Source organism: Ochotona princeps, chromosome 12, assembly GCF_030435755.1.
Source record: "Ochotona princeps isolate mOchPri1 chromosome 12, mOchPri1.hap1, whole genome shotgun sequence".
NCBI classification, from domain to species: Eukaryota; Metazoa; Chordata; class Mammalia; order Lagomorpha; family Ochotonidae; genus Ochotona; species Ochotona princeps.
In genome coordinates this window covers 12,721,558-12,743,926 of record NC_080843.1, presented here as the reverse complement: position 1 = coordinate 12,743,926, position 22,369 = coordinate 12,721,558, and the positions used below count along the sequence as shown (strand labels likewise).

Genomic DNA, 22,369 nt, shown 5'->3' with positions numbered 1-22,369 from the left:
TGGCAGCTCACTGGCACTGAGCACACCCAGTGGTGGATGGAGCAGGCGGGCTGGGGCAGAGGTGGGGGACAGGGAAGAACACCCCAAGCTCATATTCAATTAATCTCTCTCTCTCTGTTTTAAAATATGTAGGTATTCTTTTTAAAAAATCAGATTGAGGATGGCCATGTGATCCAGGAATTTCACACTGAGTATCTGGGAAGATACTCAAAAGCATTAAGAAGCAAGAACTCAGAGAATTGTACTGCCATGTACGTAGCAGCCAAGGGGCAGAAGCAGCCCAGATATTGCAGCAGATGAGGGTACAAGGAAGACATAGCTTATCCACCAAGAGCCATTGGCTTTGAATAGGCATTACAATGAGACATAGGCCGTGGCAAACAAATCCTGGAGACACTATGCTACCTACAAGAAGCTACTCACAAGAAAAGAGATACTCCTAGTTTCAACCAGACCAAGCTGCAGCTGAAAAAAAATCATATTCTCTCTGTGTTTCTTCTCTCTCTGTAACTTTTTCTTTTAAACAAAGAAATAAATCTTGTTAAATCTTTAATTATAACTCTCAAGTCTCTATTTTAAATCGTTAGTAAAGATTTATTTCTTTATTGAAAGACAGAGTGATAGAGAAGATGAGACAAAGACTTCCATCCATTGGTTCTCTCCTTGAATGGTCACAACAACCAGAGTCTGAAGCCACGAGCTTCTTCTGGGTCTCCCACGTAGGTGCAGATGCCCAAGCACTTGGGCCGTCTTCTGCTGTTTTCCCAGGCACGTTAATAAGGAGTTACATCAGAAGTGGAGCAGCTAGGCCTGGAGCGATGGCTCAGAGGCTAAATCCTCACCTTGCACACGCCAGGATCCCATATGGGTACCAGTTCATGTCCCACCTGCTCCAGTTCCCATCCAGCTCCCTGTTTGTGGCCTGGGAAGGCAGCAGAGGATGGTCCAAAGCCTTGGGACCCTGCACCTGCATGGAAGACCCAGAAGAAGCTCCTTGCTCCTGGCTTCAGATTGGCTCAGTTCTGGTCATTACAGCCACTTGGAAAGTGAACCAGCAGACAGAAGATCTTTCTGTGTCTTTCCTTCCCTCTGTAAATATGCCTTTCAATAAAAATAAATAAATCTTGAAAATAAAAAGAAAAAAAGAAGTGCAGCAGTTAAGATTTAGCCAAAATCCACATGGGATGCTGGTATCCCAGGCAATAGCTTTATCCACTACATCACTGTGTAGGCCCCATTTTAAAGATTAGAAATCAATATTTTTCCTTCTGGAAAAAAAAAAAAAAAAAAAAAAGGAAAAAAGGAAACCCACACAGATACAGCCAAATAATCTTTGACAAAAAGACAAACGACAACCCAGGCAAATGGGAAGGTCTGTTCAATAAATGCTGTTGGGACAACTGGTTGATAGCCTGCAGAAACAAAAAAATAGATCCACATCTCTCACCATACACTAAGATCAGATCTAAATGGATAACAGATCTAAACCTACATCCAGAAACCTTCAAACTTTTGGAAGAAAATGTTGGAAACACACTGGAACACTTAGGGGTAGGCCCTCACTTCCTAAAAAAGACTCCAGATGCAGTAGAAATCAAGACCAAAATAAACAATTGGGACCTCATCAAACTAAGAAGCTTCTGTACAGCTAGAGAAACAATCAACAAAGTAAAAAGGCAACCCACAGAATGGGAGAAGATCTTCGCACACGACATAGGTGATAGAGGGCTAATATCCAGAATATACAAAGAGCTACAAAACAACCAAAATGTCAAAACAAGCAACCCACTCAAGAAATGGGCACGGGAAATGGGCAGACACTTCACAAAGGAACAAACCCAAATGGCAAATAAACATATGAAAAAATGCTCAAGTTCCCTGGCAATAAGGGAAATCCAAATTAAAACATCAATGAGGTACCACCTAACGCCAGTAAGACTGGCCCACATGAATAAAAGCACCAACGACACTTGTTGGCGAGGTTGCGGGGAAAAGGGAACCCTACTCCACTGCTGGTGGGGCTGCAGGCTGGTACAGCCTCTATGGAAATCAGTATGGAGAATACTCAAACAACTCAAATTCAACATACCGTATGATCCAGCAATAGCACTCCTAGGAATATATCCAGAACACTTGTTCTATGAGAAACCAACATGCACTCCTATGTTCATAGCAGCACAATCAGTAATTGCAAAAACATGGAAACAACCAAAATGCCCATCAACAGAGGATTGGATAAGAAAGCTATGGTTCATCTACTCCATGGAATACTACTCAGCTATTAAAAAAAACAAAATGCAGTTCTTTGTGGCCAAATGGGCCAAACTGGAAACCATAATGCTAAGGGAAATGAGCCAATCCCAAAAGGTTAAATACCACATGTTTGCCTTAATTTAAGATGATATGATGTTATGTATAACATGTTATGTTTTGAATGTTATATGTTGTGTATAAACTAAAATTGAAGTATAGGTGAGGTGGTCACAGAAGGTGGCTGGGAACCCGCATTTACTTTTAACATATTGGTTACTCATTACTATGTCAATTAATTCCATAATGATGTAAATTTTTGCTGATGGTATGTTGGAGCTTTCAATTGACTGGGATGATACTCTGCTGGCTCTGTCATCAGACCAGAGAGGGTATACCTAAGAAGCCGTTGAACTTGACGGGACAATAAGATGCTGGACTCTATGTTTGGTATACGCTTGCAATGGGGAAATCTCAACTGAACTTGAGCTGTGGTTACGCAACAAGGTGGAGGAATCCACCATGGTGGGAGGGTTTGGGGAGGGGTGGGGAGAACCCAAGTATCTATGTAACTGTGTCACATAATACAATGTAATTACTGAAGTTAAATAATAAATAATTAAAAAAAAAAATTCCCAAAAAAAAAAAAAAGAAAAAGAAATCAATATTTTTAAAACAATGATTAAATTGCTAAACTTAGTGCTGTACAAACTTTCCTATGATAAAAACAAAAACCAATGATGAAAAGCTAAAAGCGATTTTTTTTTGCAAAGCTTTATAAATGACAAGTTATTTTTCCATATGATACAGTCCCAGGAGCTGAACCAACGCCACACACAACCATGAGCTTAGCAGTCACTTCCCTAATAACATAATCAGATTTTGCCCCAGGCCTGGGAGCTGGGATCAGACCTGGGCACACAGTGCAAATTCTTCAAGGTGAGCCAATCACAGGTGCTCCTGGCACCAGCTTCTACCCTCAGGAAGCAGCCTACATGCAAGCAACTGTAGATTTGTTCCCTGGCATTTTTCCAGGGTACCAGGTGGCATGAGGGGGCACTTGGCTTTCCCACATTTCTGGAATTTCAGGTTAAGTCTATCGTTTGTTTAATCCAAGCAATTTGCGACTTTGCACAGAGACAATTCTAGAGCAATCAAGCTGGCAAATTAATACCTTTGGGAGATGTTTACCGTCAGGTAAGCAAACCTGCCAGGTTAGCTCAGATTTCCCAAAGGCTGCTTTCCAAAGCCTTGGTGTAAAGGGGAAGAAAAACAGGGAAGCCACAGCTCATACGAGCCCTGCATGGGTGAGCCAGCACACCAAGCCTGCCTGCAGCGTCCAAGGGGCATTTGGGTAGGGTGACTGCTAATGACCAGTTCCTACCTGGAGCTGGAAAGATCAAAATCTAGCCCATTTGCAGAAAAACCGGAGTTTCTCTGTTGTGAATGGCGGAAGGGAGCACAACAGGAAAACAAAGATGATGATGGTGGTGGTGATGAGAAGGAGGAGGAGTTGAGAGGAAAGAGGAAAGATCCTTCCACTAGAATGTATTGGCATTTGCACCAGTTCCATGTCCAGATAAGGAAGCCACAAGTGTATGTTGCAGCCAGCCATGGCTGGAAGATACTAGGCCTCCAAGATTCGCACGTTCAAGCTTGGTAAAACACTGCTCCAAGCAGGCTGCGACAAAATACTCTGCATTTTGTGAAGAAATGAATTCATAATAAACCGAAGCCCTAGATAGGGAGAACTGAGATAGAAGAAGCAACACTTTAAATTATTTGCTTTTCTGTTTAAATAAAGATTTAAAAAAATTTTTTAGCCAGTTCCAGGCAAAGAGATACGCAGGATGCAGTAGACAGAGACCTGCAGCTCCCATCCCAGCCTCCCCATGGCAACATCTGTGTAAAGGCCCGAAACGCCATCCTTTCAAGCAAAGAAGAGCAGGCAAACTGGCACAATGTCATGGCAGTTCTCAATACAAGTCAAATCACATCGGACCCTTCCAACTGCCATAAAGGGGAAGGAAATGTGTATGTGCTGCTGAAGCGAGCACGGGAAAGGAGTTGTGACACAAAAATTGAAATTGAATGAAAAGCAACACGAAATAGAAAAACTGCATATTTTCTCCACAATTACTAAAACACAATCTCAAATGGGAAGTAGCATCCCAAACATCCAAGTATTTCCTTAAACACTCTTTGAAACAAGAGGCAATAGTTAAAGAAAATAAACACATCCTGTATTTGGCTTGGTTCCATTGACATTTTCCTTAGCTATCAAAACTATACTGGAAACACTTAATTGATTCACTGTAAAATTATAAATATTCTCTTTCACAAATATATTCCTTTCTCTTAGAATTTATTTGGTAGCACCAATATCACGGAAGTTTGCTTTGAAATAAAACTTTGATATTAATAAAGGCTTAAACAGACAATGAAAAATTTCTATAAACACAATGAAGAGTTTTAGTCATGAAAACAGCGAAAATCAATTTGATATTTTAATTAGATTCCATAATAAATTCAGTATTCTGTAACAGCCCATGGCCAAATGTTATCAAAGACAGCACTGATCCAGCAGCAAAAAGAGTCCTACATAGTAGCAATATTCTCTCCAAGACAAAGATAGAATGAGCTTCGACAGCAGGATGCCCATTAGCCTGATGCAAACAAGGGGCTTCCCCAGCACAGCTCTAATGACTGTGTTTTCACCCTTTTCACAAAACATTTGCACAAAACATTCCCAAAATGCTTCAGATGAAAAAGGCGAGGGGCAGGTCTTGATGGCGAGGGGCACTTACCTTGCTATAAATCATGTGGCACATGGCTATTCTTAATCTCATCCCAGCACACTGTACGTGATAAAAATACAAGTGGTGCAGAATGGCCAAGATGAGGGTGCAGACAGCCAGCACGGAGGCATTGACGTACGCCATGCGCAAGGCCGCTGAATTCGAGGGATTGTAGTCCTCAAAATAATTGATGATTTTCCCCAAAAATATGGGCTGCATTACTTTGGTGCCTTCCTAAAACAAACAAGGAAAGAGAAACCTTAGTAACAAAAACTTCACTGATCTTTTTGTCAGCACAAGTTTAATTAGCAGGTCAATTAGGCATCTTGACAAAGTATGGTGATCCTCCATCAATGTAAATGTGAAACAGGGCTCCTTCTTAAAGAGAGGTGGAATGTCGTTTGTACATCAAGTTAAAATCTTAAGTTTAAAGACAACAGAGCTGGAGTGCGTAGTGCTTAGAACACTGTGTATTGTATTTGTAAGTATTATAACCAGTGTCTTCAGAACATATTTGGCCAACTGGCACGATGTCTCGGCCCAGAGTGCAGGAGGAAAAAAGCAGCTGAAAAGGAAAAGGGAAAGGAACTGCGTTCTGGTACCACAGCCAACTGCCGTCCACTTCCTCTGAGCTCCCAACCTCCTGGTCCAGGAGGCACTGGCAGGAGGCAAGCTTGTGGCTCAGCCACTTCCGCTCGAACAGCCCTTAGGAACCAAGATGTTGCCACAAACATGAATGAGAAAAGGGAGCCCCAGGATCTGTCCCAGGCCACCCTACATGCACAGGTCTTGGAAGTTAGGGTGCACCTAGAAGTACTGCCACCTCCTCTAAGACACCTACTGGCACCTTAAGTAAGCAGTCTGGAGTCCAAAATTGAACATGCAGAAGTCAGGCTAAAAGATGACGTCATACTGGTTCTCTATCAGCCATAGATTGCACATACTGGCTTGTTGCTGCTGTTGTTCGGGGCTCTGTGGGATAGGATGATGAAGAGAGCTCTCATTAGCTGACTTACTCCTCAAATGTCCACAATGACCAGGCCTAGGCATAGGCCAAGGGCTGGAAACTCAATCTGGGCCTCTGATACTGCAGGGTCTGCATTAGTAGGAAGCTGGAATCAGACACCAAAGCTGAGAATCCATGTGAGTAGCCTTGATAACAGAACTAGGTCAGCGCTGCGGTATTGCAAGCTGAGCACTAGCATCCCATTTGGGTGTGGGTTCAAATGCTAGCGGCTCTACTTCTAATTCAGATCCCTGCTAATGGCCTGGGAGGCAGCAGGGGATGGCTCAAGTCCTTGGGACCCTGCACTCACATGGGAAGACCTGGAAGAAGCTCCTGGTTTGTGGCTTCAGGCCAGCCCAGCCCCAGCTGTTGCAGGCATTTAGGAATGAGTCATGCACTCTGTCTTTTCTTCTTTTGGTGTTAACTCTTTTTTTCAAACAAAAATAAGTAAGTCTAAAGAAAACCAAAAGCAACACAGATACCTTAACTACTAAGCCACTTGTCCCAGGCTGCCTTTGAAGAAATCATCATCTATTCCCTAGGCAGAAACTGAAACTGGGAGGCTCTGGGGCTCACCTAGAGAAGACAACAAAGGGAAGCAACTTTCCATAAAGCAAAGCAAGGAAACCACAAAGCACCCTGGGACACAGCAGGCAGAGGAGCCCTCCCTGCCACTCCACCCAGAGCTGCTTCTTCCCTCCAAGCTCCACTAAAGGGCCTCTTCCCAAAAGCTCCAGCTTCAAATCCAAGTCGCGAAAAGTAAACACAGAGGCCATCCACATCATTTCCTCTGGATTCTCAAAGACAAAATGCCAAAAGTTTGGAAGCCTTCCAAGAACCTGACACTAGATCTTTCTCTCTGTCTCTCCTTCTCTCTGTAAATCTGATTTTCTAATAAAAATAAATCAATCTTAAAAAAAAAAAAAAAAACGACGTTGAGACTAGTTTCTCCTTCCAGGCAACCCCTCCCTATTAACACAGGTAACAGGTTTGTCTTTGATAGCTGTTCTCCATTTAAAGTGAGGAGCCCATGCACAATACAGAGGGAGGACTTTTTAAAAAAAGAAGAAAAAGCAAAGAAACAAAAAGAGGAATAAGAATAAGAAGAAACATGCTCTTTCTTGGCACGCAGTGCCTTGGCAGGATTTTGATGGACGAGGCCCTTTGTCTCCACACGGGCCATGATGCCTGCACTCCGCTGGTGACCCTAAACACACACACACTCTTCACCAACCACGTTGCCTTCCACGAGGTCATGGAAGCACCACTTAGTTGAAGAATCGTAAGCCTAAGCCGGTCAAATACCAAGGACACAGGACGACACAGGCCACACTCATTTCCAGCGTGCTCACCCATTTATTTCAAGGGGCATTGGGATTTGCATGCAAATGGCTGCCACTGGAGGACACCGGGTTTAGTGAAACATGCCAGATCCAAAAAGACAAATAATTAAACACCCTTAAATGTGGAAAATAATATTTTAAAAAATTTAAAAAAAACAAAACAAAAAGAAATGTCTGTGTATCAGTGCTGTTGCAAATACTGTTGTTTTGTTGGGGGCAAGGGGAGGAAGGGAGTTTGGGAGGGACAGGAGTTCGGAGAAGGGGAGTTTTGCGGGGAGGGAGAAGTTTGTGGGGAAGGAGGGGAGTTTGTGGGGGAGGAAGGGAGTTTGGGGGGGAGGGTGAAAGGGGAAACCCCTAAGCCTATGGAACTGTACCATGAAAAATGAAACTTTTTTTTTAAAAAGTGTTTAATCAAATTCTATTTTAAAACTTTGTCAAATTGTTAATAATTACACTACTACAATTTCAATGATTCTGTATGTTAAAATTTATGTTTGAAGTTGAATATATTTTCATTCAACTATTGTCTAGAACCCTTGCCTATTTTCCCACCTAACTGATCGTTTTACCTTTATTTGCTGAATTCTTTACTTAGCAGAGCATTAAGCCTTTGACTACAACATCAATCTAAGATGCTATCTCAAAAATAACAAATTAAATATTAAGTTAGAAAAAAAGAGAGAGGGGCAATAGAAGTTTCTGGAATAGCTTCTAACTGGTTACAGTTCACTGCAGTGAAAATCTGGAGTTCGACACAGAAAAGCCCCTGCCAAGGACGCCAGGATCAGCTGCACACGGGCCAGCCCAGGCTAGCTGTCACTCCTGCCATCACACTCTCATCCCCTCTGAAAGTCCCTGTTGCCTGCCACACGGTTTCCAGCTTCAGTGTGGCATGGATGGGGTTCAGAACTCAAACAGGGAAAGAAAGAGGGACACCTCCCATCAGAGAAAGAACACACCCAGCGAACATGGACACAGGCCGAAAGCAGGTCATTGCCTCCTCCACTGTTCCCTAAGACAGGCAGGTCTGAGCCCTCTTATTGAGCAAACCAGCTCAGTGCTCCTGTCAAAGAGCAAGGCCGGCCCACACCTGTCTGTCTTCCCACACACCTGTTCATCCGTGGGCCTAATCCTGAACCAGTTAGAGATGAAGCAGCTGGGAGATGCTCATGACCAATCTTGTAACTAAGCATTTAAAGCTTTCTGGGTGTGAGGAACAAGGTCAACAGTTGCAGGAGGGAAGTCTGTCTTCTTGGAGCGGTAACCTAAGGAATGTATGAAATGTGTTATTTACAGTAATAAAAATTTTAAGTTGCTCAGATCTATGCCCTGGGGAAGAGTCTTATCAAAAGCCAAGACTACAATCCTTACTCCAGCGCAAGCATTCCTCGCTTTGAAACCATACACGATTTTTTTTTTAAAGCTTTAGGCATTCATTTTCATTTTATTTGAAAGGCAGACAGACAGAGATGAACTGAAAAAAGGTTCCCATTTGCTAATTCATTCCTCAAATACTCCCATCAACCAGGACTGAACCATGCTGAAAACAGAATCAGCACTAAAGATCTCTCTTACAATACTCACAATCTATGTCACAGCACCTGGTTCAAGTCCTGGCTCTGCTTTTTAAGTCTAACCCTCCACTACTGCGCACCTTGCAGGCAGCAGCTGGCAGCCCAAGAACTTGCATGCTTGCCACCCTTGTGCCAGACCCACACTGAGCTCTGACTCCTGGCTCCAGTCCACCAGGCCTTGTTGTTGGTTTCTGCCATGTGCAGAGTGAACCACAGAATGGAAGAACTCTTTCTTTTAGGCTCTCAAATAAAATTAAAACCATTTTTTCTAGAGTTCAGTAAGATCCTCAATGCCCCCATAACTCCAGGTTCTAATAGTTCCAAGAGTACTTGAGACATTTCTCAATGGAGTGTGTGGTAATGGATCGTCCCAAAACACCTGACACTGAGGGCCCCATTGCTGGCCTCAGACTCTGAGGAAGTCACAAGCATCAGGAGCCCAGAAAAGTGAGTGCTGCATCCTCTGGGAGTCTGGGCCTCGCTCCTGGCTGCACGAGAAGCACCAGCAGGGAGGGGGACAGGTTGGGACCTCACCAATGTGCACGACCCAGACTCTGATGTAGATTCCAAATTCCATCTGTCAGGGAGGGAGCCAAGCTTCCTTCCAGAAAGATTATGGAATGCAGAACCCAACCCCCGCCCAGTACAGTCTGGTCCCCTGAAGGGTCTTCATGGGGGCTGCTACCATCTGTCACATCTCCCAGGAAAGTCCTTAGGAGCCCAAGATTCCCGGGATGAAATTAAAACCCTTCATGCTGGGGGCTGGCGCTGTGATGTAGTGCTAACACTCAACTGCAGTGCTAACAGCTGAGTCCCAGCTGCTCAACTTCTGATCCAGCTCACTGTTAATGCCCCTAGGAAGGTAGTGGGAAATAGCCCAAGTATTTGGGTCCCTAAAGTCACATGGACGTCCAAAAGATGCCTCAGGCTCCTAGCTTTGGACTGGCTCATCTCATGCGCTGTTGTCATCGGGGAATGAACCAGCAGATAGAGGATCTCTCTGTAACTATCACTTTTAAAAAAAAATACATAAATCTCAACAAAAATCTCCATTCTATACAGAAAGAAAAAACCCAATGTTTAGAAAGGAATTACTTTTTGTTATTAATCTAAAAAGAAAAAGGAAAGAACTTACAAGATGAAAGGATGGAACATTACCTCTGCAAAGAAGAAAAGAGGGGTGTATGTTACAGTGAACTGACTGGGTTGCCAGTTTACAATGTAGGACTGCCTGGGTTCAGCTCCTGACCCTGCTTCTGATTTCAGCTTTCTGCTAATGCACAGACTGGGAGGCAAAAAGAAAGAGTTCAAATGCTTGGATCCCTGACTCCCTCGAGGGAGATCAGGATTGAGTTTCTGGCCCCTGGCTCCATCCTGCCTCTCTTAGGCACTTGGGGAGGGAACCAGTGGATGGGAGATCTCTCTCTGTGTCAGTCTGCTTTTCAAATGAAGCAAAAATATATGCATTACAAGCTTTCAAAATAAAACAGGAAAATTAGAGAGGGAAGAGAAAGACAAGAACAGGTAAGGAAGCCATCCTAGCTTTACAACCAGCTACGCCTTATTAGAACACTGGTTCAAACTTTTCCTTTTTAAGATTTATTTTTATTGGAAAGGCAGATTTACAGAGAGAAGGAGAGACAGAGAGGAAGATCTATCATCACTGGTTCGCTCCCCAAGTGGCCACAATGGCCAGGGCTGAGCTGATCCAAAGCCAAGAGCCAGAAGCTTCCTCCAGGTCTCCAATTAGCAGCTGCAGGGGCCCAAGGCTTCAGGCCAATTTTTATTGCTTTCTCAGGCCACAAGCAGGGAGCTGGATGGGAAGTGGGGCAAGTGTGATGAAGAGCAGGTGGGACACAGAGCAGGCAGGCTACAAAGTGGCACCCATGTGGAATCCTGGCACGTGCAAGGCGAGGATTTTAGTCACTGGGCCACCACACCAGGCCTGGTTCAAACTTTTAAAAGACAGTAAGACAAAGAAATGAGAACACTGGTCAGATACTGACAGTCACTATCACTGTATTATGAGGACATAATGTTTATGAATAATGATGTGATGACCAGGAATCGCTCCCAAGAGCAGCAGACTTCAGGTGAATCAAGATGACAAGTCCTGAAGCTGGCCTACCAGAGAGAGGGTTTTGTGTTTTTTAAATATTCTTTAAAACCTAAGGGAAAAAAAAATTTCCACAAGGCCTGGTGCTCATGTTTAGCAGTTAACCATGGAGCACAGAGTCAGTGGGCAGGGGAGAGCTAAAATCTTGCCCTTGGGCTTTAGGCCCCCAAAGAAGAACCCAGCAGGACAGCCACCATCAGGGCAGCATACACAAGCACTAACCTGAAAGATTTAATGTTTCACTTCAGAAACCAGACCTGCCACATGCAAGGCACACGACTCTCAGCTAGTCCATCCATCCTGTCCTGTGGCCCAAGGTCATGGCCACAGCCATGATCACGGCTGCCTTGGCTACCCCAGGGGTGCCCAAGAACCCTGCATGAGCTCTGACAGCATCCAGCGCTCTGAAGTGTGAAGTATTCACAGTGTGAATACAAGTGTGGGCTCCAATTATGCTTATGGGACAAGAGTCCCAGGAAAAAACCAAGTGCACTCTTAACAGACAAGAGGCTGGTTCTCTTACAACATCCCTAAAACCCTTTCGCTGCTAGCAGACCCCATGGCTGAAGGAGAAATATGGAGATAAGCCATTTTAAAACCCAAGTTTTCCAGAAAGCTGTTGGAAGTTTCAATTTTTAGACTTCTGGAGGGTTTTTTGTTTGTTTGCTTTTTACTTTATGATGAACACAAGTATTCACAAAATACTTTTTCATTTACTTATTTTCATTGATAGGAGAGGAGAGAGATCTTCCATCAAATGGTCACTGTAAGGTTGAATTTTATGTTTAGAACCAGAAATCCACACAGAATAGAGTTCAGCTTAAAGCAAGCTTTATTGGGAGTGTTCCAAGATGAGGTCCACTAATCACTCATAGCTACTTGCTAAAATGCACACACCAAACAAATCAAAAATCTTTCTTTTTGCCACAGCTTTGTTTTCTGTTTTTAGACCCTATTTCCCCACTAGATGACCTTTTAACCAACTCTTCCGAGGTCAACACAAGCCTCTGCTCACTCCTGTTCTAGCCTAGCCCTCCCCACCCAAACCATCACACAAAAGACTAAAATACTGGGGCTGAGCAGATGCAACTCCAGCACCCTGCCAAAGTCAAACTGACTCTCCCATCCAGAAATGTTTCAAAGGAGTCCATGGTCTTATCGCCTCACGAGACCTGGAAGACCAGTAGCAACCAGCACTCAAAGCCTCAGCTACATCTATTGATTCCCTCCAATGACAAATTACATCTTTGGTTTGAGTGGAACTTCAAAACAGCCAGGCTCTGGACCACCTGATGGAAGACAAGGGAGGAATGTGCCTCTTCCTACAGGAAGAATGCTGTTTCTACATCAACAAATCCAGCCTGTTGGAGGAGAACGTCAAAACCCTCTGGAAGAAACTAACAACAACAACAAAAATGCGCCCAGACCTTCCCCCTATTCCCTAAATGTTGGTGCTCTTCCCTGAATGCTTGGTTGGCCCCAGGATTGGAACCTTTATTAGCTATGTGTCTCCTACTCACATTCGTACCTCGTCTCCTAAGCTTCATCCATTCACATATGCAAGAGGTCTCCCGTGTGGCCATCAATCAAATGCTGCTGCACCCATATGTCCAACTACCCACCTCCTCCCCTGACACCCATAGCCCCTCAACACCTCAACTCAACAAGAACCAGCCAAGAGATCAATGTCACCGCTTTTCCTAGAAATGGGTTGCAATGGAAGCCCAACTGGGGTGGGTGTCCTAGGAGGAGGCTAAGAAGGGCGGCTGATAAGGACACACCTGTAGAAGGCAACTCCCTCCTTAGCCAGCAGTGACTTAGGAATTTACCAATGTCGAAGAAAGTCTATGACACTCTAGCACCACACAAGGCACATTCCCTTGTCCTCCAACCCCTACCTTTACAGCCCCTGATAAAAATACAACCTCTCGTGTTCCTTGGTTGTGACTTCCCTGGCCCACTGTCTATACCAAACCAGTGAACCTTGCCCAGGAGCATTCCCAATAAAGCTTGTTTTAAGCTAAACTTTATTCTGTGTGGATTTCTGCTTCTGAACATGAACTCGAGCCTTACAGTCACCTTCCCAAATGCCCACAGCAGCCTGGTCTGAGCCAGGAACTCCATCCAGGTCTCCACCATCAGTAGCAGGGACTCCAGCACTTGAGCCACCACCTGCTGCCTCCCAGGTGAACATTAGGAGGTAGCTTCAATTGAGAGAGAAGCTGGTATTTGAACCACATATGGAATAGTAAGTGGTGTCCCAACCAGCAGCTTAACTGCACTGAACTCCCAGACACAAAAACAATCTTTCCTAAATGATCACCTACTCCCCTGAACTTTGCAAAGCAAATGGGTTTAAAAGCAGTGACCCTTTGCCGCTCAAGGCCATCTCTGAGGATATGACCCAGCACACACACCCCACAGGGCGGTGCCACACCCTGCCCTGCAGCTCCCCACACTGCTCTCCTCTATGCTTGCCCCACCTCTAGCTTGTGGTATCATGTCAAGAATGCACTGGATTTCCACCACCAACAGCTACAGCCGGGCTCCTGGCTTGAGTGACACGTGGGTAAGGGGCACTTGGAAGGAAGGCTTAGGAGCTAAAAGGGCCCTGCCTGGTTCTGAAAAAACATCCCTGAACCTACACTGCAGCACTGGGAGGTTTTTACTTCTTGCTGCCAGCTCAACAAAATTCAACACAGACACTGGCCTCCAGCAGCTGCTACAACTCCAGCCTGGATCAGAGACAATGTGATCTTGGCAAAAGCCAAGTCAACAGACCAGGCTGGTGGCTGAACAGGCCCTTTGCCAAGGGTCAAAAGCACAAGACAGAACCGCTATGCCTCCCTTCCATGGGAAGCAGTTGATAGGCCCACCCTCCACAGCAAGCCAGCTCAAGTGTCAAGACAAAGGGCAAGGTGGGAAAACAGCCTCGGTCTCATGAATTGGCTCAGTCTCCCCTAGGCTCCTCCCTGTGGATCCTAGGAGGGTAGGGACTCCCTTCAGCCTCCATAGCAGCCCCACAAGGGTACAGAAGGAATCATGGGATGGGAACCAGTGGACTGCGGGTCACCTACAGGGTGACGGCTGCATTGCTATGCAATCCAAGCCTCAGAACTCCCTGCCTTCTGCTTGCTGCTGTGTCACCAACATTAGCACCCAGAGTCTTGTTCCCATCATCTCTGGTGAACAGCAATCAGTCTGGGGCACGCGTTGCCCTGGGGATCTTGTCCACTGGACGAATGGGAAGGGACAAAGGAGCCCTTTGTCTTTCACAAAACACTTGGCGCATTGGAGCTCTTCCACAGTCTAGGCATCAAGACAAGCAGACAGGCAACCCAAGCAACATCACATCAGAAGCCACTTCATTCCACCTGTTACTCACCTAGTGCTCATGCTATCTAATCAATAACCCACTCTGATGATCGCAAAGCCAAACTGCACCTGAAACAGGACCTGTACTAGGTGCCTCTCGAGTAATGGCTTCATTCCTAACTTCTCCAAAAGCAGCAGACTATCAACAGGCCATGTCTAAGACAAGAGCATCTGTGTTTAAAGTCAGACTTCTCTGTACCACCAAACCAAACCAAACCAACAAAACACTACTTATTTTTAGCTTAGCTGATGACCCCATAGCTCCCTGAACCTCATTAAAAGTTCTTCCAGCTGTTATGTTAAAGCCACAGAGTTCAAACGCACAGCATTCAGCAATCACTACACTCACAAGGAGAATACACAGCCACTGTCTCATTCTGTACCACCAACCTCCAAGATACCAGCATACATGAAGCACAAACCAGCTCGGACCATGCTGACCATCAGAGACCAAGCCTGCCAGACCAACACCAAAGACCTGGAGTCTGTCCCACAATAAGAAGATGTGCCAGATCCCAAACCTAAAGCGCTGCCCCCATCACCAATCCAACCCATGCTAGTGACTGATCCAGGATTCTTGGCCTCGCCAAGCAAGTGCATGTGACTTCCCAACTTGGGTAAAAGGCATGTCAAGCACAGAGATGGCCCCATTTAGGAGGAAAACAGGGGAGTCAGCCTCTGCCCTGTCCATCAGTCCCAGTGTCAACATCATCCAAGACCAGCATGGAGTCTTAGAGACATGGTTGCTTAAGAACTTGGGTGAGGAAGGCAGCCCAAATCCTAAGCTGAGTCCTGGCAGCCACCCTCCACTGCTCCAGGACACCTTTAGGCTCAACCCAGTATCACTGACTAAGCCTAAGTATCAGGTATACAGGAAAACAAAGTTCTCATGGCACCAAGGGCCATGGCTAAGAGATGGAGAGGCTCACAGTCAGAGGCCTCCAGGCTGATCACTGCCATTGCCATTCTGAGCGGCCCTGAACATACTGGGTCCGAACTTGGCAGTGAGATCCTCTTTCAGAAAACAGGAGGTCTACAATAACTTCCATTGTGCCAAAGTGGCCAAAGGGATCACAGTAATATTGTATAAAAATATTGCTCACAAAAGGTCCTGGTACATAATATTTTTTAAGTACTTATTTATTATTACTACAACCACCACCAGCACTGTTGCCACTTGTATTACTATCCCTAGTTATGGTACTACTACTACTCCAGGAGCCCCCTACCAATGCTACTGCTACTAGTAGTACTAGTGCTGGGAAGTACTGCCAGTGGTACTGAGTACCACTACTATCACTACTATGAACCCCTACTAATACTGCCATTGCCAGTACTTCTGAACAGGACAGCTACTACTACTGAGTACTACTGCTATCACTCTGAGCAGGAGCCCGTCCCAACGCTGCCACCACCACTGGTAGCAGGAGTATTCCAGCTTGTGAGGAGTACCACTGAGTATAAACTGCTCCTGCTGCTGCCGGTAAATACGAGTCTCCCCATCAGCAAGGTGCTCCATCTCGCCCTCTTCTGCAATAGCTGCCCAAAGCCAGCCTCCCAGAAGAGGCCACCATTTTGCCACTTGCAGCCACAGTTGGCTTTTTCCACTTCTAGCCTTCTTGGACCTACTAGTAAGTATAACCAAATAGAGGCACCTGTGGTGTCAGTGCTCCTGGCCCCACTGTGGTGAGTGCCTCTTTTGGGAGAAAGCCCAACCTCAGCGGCCTCTCGTTCCAAGCCAATTTCTCCCATGAGAAGCCATGCAAGCTCTCTCTGAAAAGTGATCTGGTCCTTCTGCATGTTGGGTGTAGAGACCCCACTCATTCCTGATGTCAAGAGCAGCCAAAAGCCCAGTTTAAACCCAGCCCCAAAGGACATCCCGCTTCCAAGTCCTTGAGCACCTGCCTCCAAACACTGATTGGAGAACAGGGGCAGCAGAGCGAGATCAGCTCCAAGAGGTGGCTCAACAGCTGTGTGAGGTCCCTCTAGAGCTAAACTCTCCTGCCTACACTTGAGCTAGCACCTGGCAGAGGCTACAGGCACCAAGGAGGTTCCAGGTCATCCTAACACAGAGAATCCTGGAGAGCTCTGCTCACTAAAGTTGCAAAGTTGCATTTGGTCAAAAAACCATGTACATGCAAGCCACAGCAACATCAGCTTCTCTCTCTCGATTTATTTCAAACTTACTGTATCCATGAAGTCCCTTGACAGAGGTAGCTGGCACAGGTCAAAGATGTGGAGGGGAAATTCCTGAAGGGCTCTTGCACCCTCTCCTACAGCTCCACAAAACTTCACAGGGCAAGGCAGCACCCAGGCCATGGGAGCAACCCTCTTAGCAAGCCCTCATCATCAGGCACACGGGTCAACAAACCTTTGTCACTACTGCCAATGTCAACCACCCAGGCCATCCAAGTGTAGCACAGAGCTCCCTGACCAAATTCCTTGCTGCTGTCAGTGACCTTCACTTCAATACACACAAGACATAAACATCAGCTACACCTCCCTCCCTGTTGAAGTCAGCAGAACCACCTGTCTCACTCTCAACAAAAAACTGTACTTTTGACAACGTGGCATTTTTCACATGAAGTTACCCTCTCCCAGCAACTTTCATTCTTGCCACCCTTATAGGCAAATAGGACCATCTATGCCCTAATGGTGGTGCTAAGATCCCACCAAGGGTCCAGGCCATGTACCCAGATTTCCAATATCAGTTCCAGCAGGACACAGATGTCAGCCACCTGGCCTGGTGGCCCCGTGCAGAGCCCTGCCTTGCACCTCCAGGGGAAGGCCCTTCAAGGGAACATTAGTCACTGCCCTCATGGCTTTCTGTCAGGGACTATCAGGTGACCACTTTTAGTTAATCTGCCATAAGGCTATCAAAACGCTACCTCTCACTCAGCAAATTCCACCCAGCCCCCAAGAACAAAAAACTAAAGTGAGTGCATGAATTCATGAACTCACTGGACTCTACAAGGAAATGAGATCTTCTATACCTGGCAGGTGGTGGGGGCAGTGGATGGAGACTGTCACAGTCCCAGTGGCTGGCCTACCGGAAAAGGGACAACCCCTAGGAGCTCCAGCCTCCGGGATAGCAGAGCAGTCCAGGCTCCTGGGCCTGATCCCTGAACTGTATCGACCTCAGAAGGCAGACAGGAAGTATTTATCAGATCTGGCTTGGCTAAGCGAGCCTTTATTTGTTGAGTACCTGTAACGTATTCTATTATTCTTGGCTCCAATCCACACAGGCTTCCTCCAAACCCCAGGGTGCATCTTACTGAGGTAGTAGAATCCTCATGTGATCCAGGATGACTCTTAGATCTGGCCACATTCGTGGTATAGCAAGCCATTCTTTGCAGGGCCCTCCTCTCATGCACCATAGGAAATGGTCATGGCCTTGAGGTCCAGTCCGACCAGTATATCCACACACAGCTGCAGCACTAGTGCCTCCCAGACAAGTCTTATCCTCAGACTTCCAATCTTCTCAAACTCCACCTGGCAGCCTCTCCCTTTGGGTGCCCATTCACTTCAATAACAAGCCAACAGTGAGTTGGAAAACAACTCATTACATATTTTGGAAAACAACTCATTGCATATAACTTTTACCTCAATTAATGTAAAGATCCCCAAAATCAGGTATGACTTCCAGTAACACTTTATGATGGCTTTTGTCAAGGAAGGCTCCCGTCCCTCATTCTCAGCCTTCAGGACTTCTTTATCCCAGTATCTGTAAGGAGTGATAAGGCTTGGTCAAGAAGTGGATACCTTGCCCCACAGACAAACCAGAGGTAGGTGGGTGGCAGGGTGACAGGCGGGGGTTATTTGGGGCATTCTGCAGCCACCTGTAAGTGCTGGCTAATTGCCAATAAGGAATACTGACAGCAGAGAAATGGGCCTTGAGGGGGAAAGTCTCCATGGGCAAAAGGCTACAGCCAAGCCTGCTGAGTCTTCTGCAGGCAGGCTTACCTCACAGCAACCTCCTCCAGAGACATCACCTCAGGTACCCTCTATGGGCCTTGGCCTCCCTCCTCCACGTATACACTCCAAATTCCTTCATGCCACTACATAGGCGAGGGGAGGGGAGAGTGTTATGGAATCAAGTTCTAGAAGGGTCAGATGGAAGACCAGGGACCCCAGACAGCAAACCTGTGAGCCTCCCTCACCCCACCCTTTTTCTCAATGCCTCTTTCTCACCCTTGCAATTCTTCTCCAAGATGCTTGGAGCGATCTTCCGGAAGCACCGAATACATGTCATCTTCCTCCAACCTCCGTTTATGGCCAATTTTAAACAAGGGGTTTAGCCACCTGTTAAAAAGGAAAAGGCAATGACATATCCAAAATAACCCATTTGTCTAGAGTGAGTCTTACATCCACTGATTTTGTAAAAATCTGTATTTTAAACAAAGCACTAGAGAAAATATTAACTATGTTCTTACAGACATACACAACAAGCTCACTAGCTGCAGCCACCAAGCAGCCCTGGAAGCCATGACACCCCCAGAGCAGTACCTGGATCTTACGTTTTTATATCATTCTCCCTCTCTCCAAAAACAGTCCAAAGAAATGGCTGATTCCAAAGCTGAGACAGAGAACATGTCAGAGAGGCCAATAACAGCATCTTGCAATGTAAAATAACAAATCCTGGGGATCAGCATTGTGGTGTAATGTGTAAAGCTGTCACCAACACTGCCCAACATTCCATATGGGTAGGTACCAGCTCCAGACACTGCTGCTCTGCTTCCAATCTCACTCCCTACTAATGTTCTTGGGAAAGCAGCAGAAAACAACGTCAGTGTTCATTCCCCTGCACTCTTGTGGGTGACCCAGATGGCTCTCCCAGCTCCTGGCTTCAGCCTGGTCCAACCCTGGATATATTGTGGCCATCTGGGAAGTGAACCTGTGGATGGAAGATTCTCTTTCTCTCTCCCTCCCTCTTGCCTTCTTTCCGTGTAACTCTTCCAAATAAATAAATAAATCTTCTTTAAAAAATAACGGAATGGGTCCAAAGGACAGAGGAGCCTGCCTGAAGGGATCCCACTGGACAATGTGAGCATCCAAGTAATTAACCAAAGTGATGATTCATCATCTGCTGAACAACCACAGAAGGAACAACAGAATTGAAAAGTACCAACAGAAGGTAAAACCAGTAGATGAAAGTCTAATAAAAATATAGGATAGGTATAATTTCTAACTATATTTCCAAAAATGAAAACTGAAGTTAACTCTGTAGAACCCCAAAACATCATATTCTGAGATTAATTTTAAAAGCCTGTAAGTCCTCTAAGACCATTTAAATAATAATAATGAATGTACAGATAGACAGCCCAGAGGTAAATGTTTTACTGGTTTGGTTAAAGTATGGAAATTTCCAAGAACAGACAATAACCCATGATGTTGGCAACTGAGTTTCTCCTATTGGCTGCCACACCCATCACTTTGTAGGAGTAAGAAGCAGGTGCACTGGGAATACGTGTTCAGCAAACAGTATCTGTGAATCATTAAAACTGAGCTGTAGCCTAACCCTGGCTTCCTGGCACCCCCGGGGATCACTTGTGCAAGAGTCAGAAGAAAGGATTCCACCCCCAGCCACCATGCATGGGACCCAGGGTTCCCAAACTTCAGTCACTCCTAATGTACCCACAAGCCCTGCGACCAGTGTCTAGCTATCTCCAGGTTTTGATGTTCCTCCCCAGCCCAAGGGATGGGAAACTTGTTGAGCCGTTTGGCCAGTGGCTGCCCTCAGCTTAGATCCTGAATGCTAGCATTTATACAGTGATCCAGTCCTGGAAAGTGCACCTCAGCTAGAAAGCCCCCAGCCAGCCACCTGGTTCTGTGATCTCAAACGAGCCTCAGACCCTTTCAGAAAGGGCCTTGGGTAAAGAGAGAAAACATCTGGAGATGACCCGCCCAAGATGTGTGAGAACACCCAGTAGGACAGCTTTGAGGATCCCCCAGTTCCAACAGAGAAACCCCAAACTACTCCTGCAACAAACTTCAGCCCTTATGTGTGGGCCCCATAAGCCATCCTTGAATACCCACAAATAAACGTGCGCAGTATGTGCCAATCAATCATGAAATAAAACAACAAAACAACTGACAACAAAACCGCTAATGACTTTGGTAGATGAAGTCACTCAATCAAGCTCATTTTCTCCCTCTGGCTCCCGGGCCACTTATCTTTAACTGGAATGTGTTACCCAGGGACAACTTTGCACAGGCACCCATAGCCTGGTGGGCTCCAATTGCCATTTGATGGTGGAATTTCAGGGGCTCTGAGGCATAGGGTATGAGGATGGCAGCCACTCTGCTTGAGCCTGAGAACTCAGAAACCCTATAATCCATTAGAAAAGGCTCATGTTTGACCCCCAAACCTACCATAGGGCTGCCCAGGACAGAAGCATACTGCAGAGATATCCAAGGACCCAGCCTCTTGATTTTTTTTGAATATTGATTTATTTGAAAGAATTACATAGAGGGAAAGAGAGATGAAAGAACACACACACACACATCTTCCAACCACTGGTTCACTTCCCAGATGGTTACAGCAGCCAGGGCAAGGTCAGGCTGAAGCCAGGAACCAGGAGCTCCCTCCTGAAGAATCCTAGAATGTTCCATCACCATCCCACTGCTGGATCATCCCCTGGCAATCCTGTCACCCAACAGGAAGAGCCAGCAGTCAGCTCACCTTCCTCACTACAAGTTCCCAGGGGATTGTAACCTATGCAGCCCATATTCACTTTCCATGAGTTTCCCAGCTATGTCTAAGATAACAGCTACACATTTGACACCTGCTCCTCCCAACAGAACAATCTATGGCATTTCTCAGCAGGTGATTTATGCTCATTTTATCTGAAAAGCAGACAGAGACCTCCATCCATTTAAGTCATTCCCCACCTTCTTACAACAGTCAGGGCTGGATAAGGCTAAAATCTGGAACTGAATTGGGGCCTCCCACCTGAGTGGCAGGGATCCAGATATTTCAGCCATCATCTGATGACTTCCATGGTGCGCATTACCAGATTGCTGGATGGGAAGCTGAGTAACTGGGATTTGAACCAAAACTGAACCAAACCGGGGATGCTACAACCCAAGAAGGGATTTAATTACTGTACCAGCCCCCTGCTTCTCCCCACACCAATTCCCTTCCTTCCCCACCCCCAACCATATACACTAGTATTTCTAGATGGAATTCATTGGTATCTGTTTCACATGAAGAGTTTTTTTAAATCTAGGAGCAATGACAGCTTGGGAGAAGAAAGTTACAAAGCGAAGAAAGGAGACTTTGACAGGTCTGTCCCTTCTACCAGCTGAAGAATTAACTGCATCATTTTGAGGACTGTTACAAGGAATTACAGCATCTGAATCAGCTTAAAACTTTGATTACAGGACGACAGAAATCAGCAACTACTTGGACTCAAGGAACTACCCAGTGCATCCCACTGCACAAATTCCAAAAGCCAGGCAGACTGATGGTTTACACTTCCATCTGCTGACAAGTCTACCAAAACAGGAGACCATTCTAATGTTACATAATCATATGCATAGTGACCTCAGCCAACCAGCACTGGATTCCAACTCAACCATGAGGAAAAGCCAACAACTCCGGATCAGTGAGAATGGGCCACTCGTCAAGCCGGCTCAGTCCGACAGTCATCCTGTCTCCCAGCACTCAGCCAGGGCAGCAGCATGACTCTCAGAACTGCCTCACCAGGACCCATTGCTCTCTCGGCCCATCAACACGCACCTACAGCACAACATCCACATTATCAAACACCGCAACCCTGTGTGACACACGTTCAGTACACAGAGACTGAGTGAACTCATGTACGAGATCAGACCCACAGTAGATGACCTTGACTATGATCCAGACCAGAGCTGCCCACAAGCTCATCAAAGCACAGTCACACTCA

At 45.9% G+C, this 22,369-nt stretch overlaps 1 protein-coding gene across 2 annotated transcripts in view; it reads right to left on the bottom strand.

Annotated features, from left to right (window-relative positions):
• Positions 1–22,369, bottom strand: part of ABCC4 (ATP binding cassette subfamily C member 4) — a 237,727-nt gene that overhangs the window by 176,143 nt on the left and 39,215 nt on the right. Inside the window, exons 2-4 of one of the 2 annotated variants that reach the window (XM_058670536.1) lie at positions 18,654–18,764; positions 18,066–18,186; positions 5,058–5,282 (exon numbers count right to left, since the gene is read on the bottom strand). In XM_058670536.1, the coding sequence (XP_058526519.1) occupies positions 5,058–5,282; positions 18,066–18,186; positions 18,654–18,764 (457 nt within the window). The remainder of the gene's footprint in view (positions 1–5,057; positions 5,283–18,065; positions 18,187–18,653; positions 18,765–22,369) is intronic. The other variant, XM_058670537.1, reaches the window with a different exon arrangement.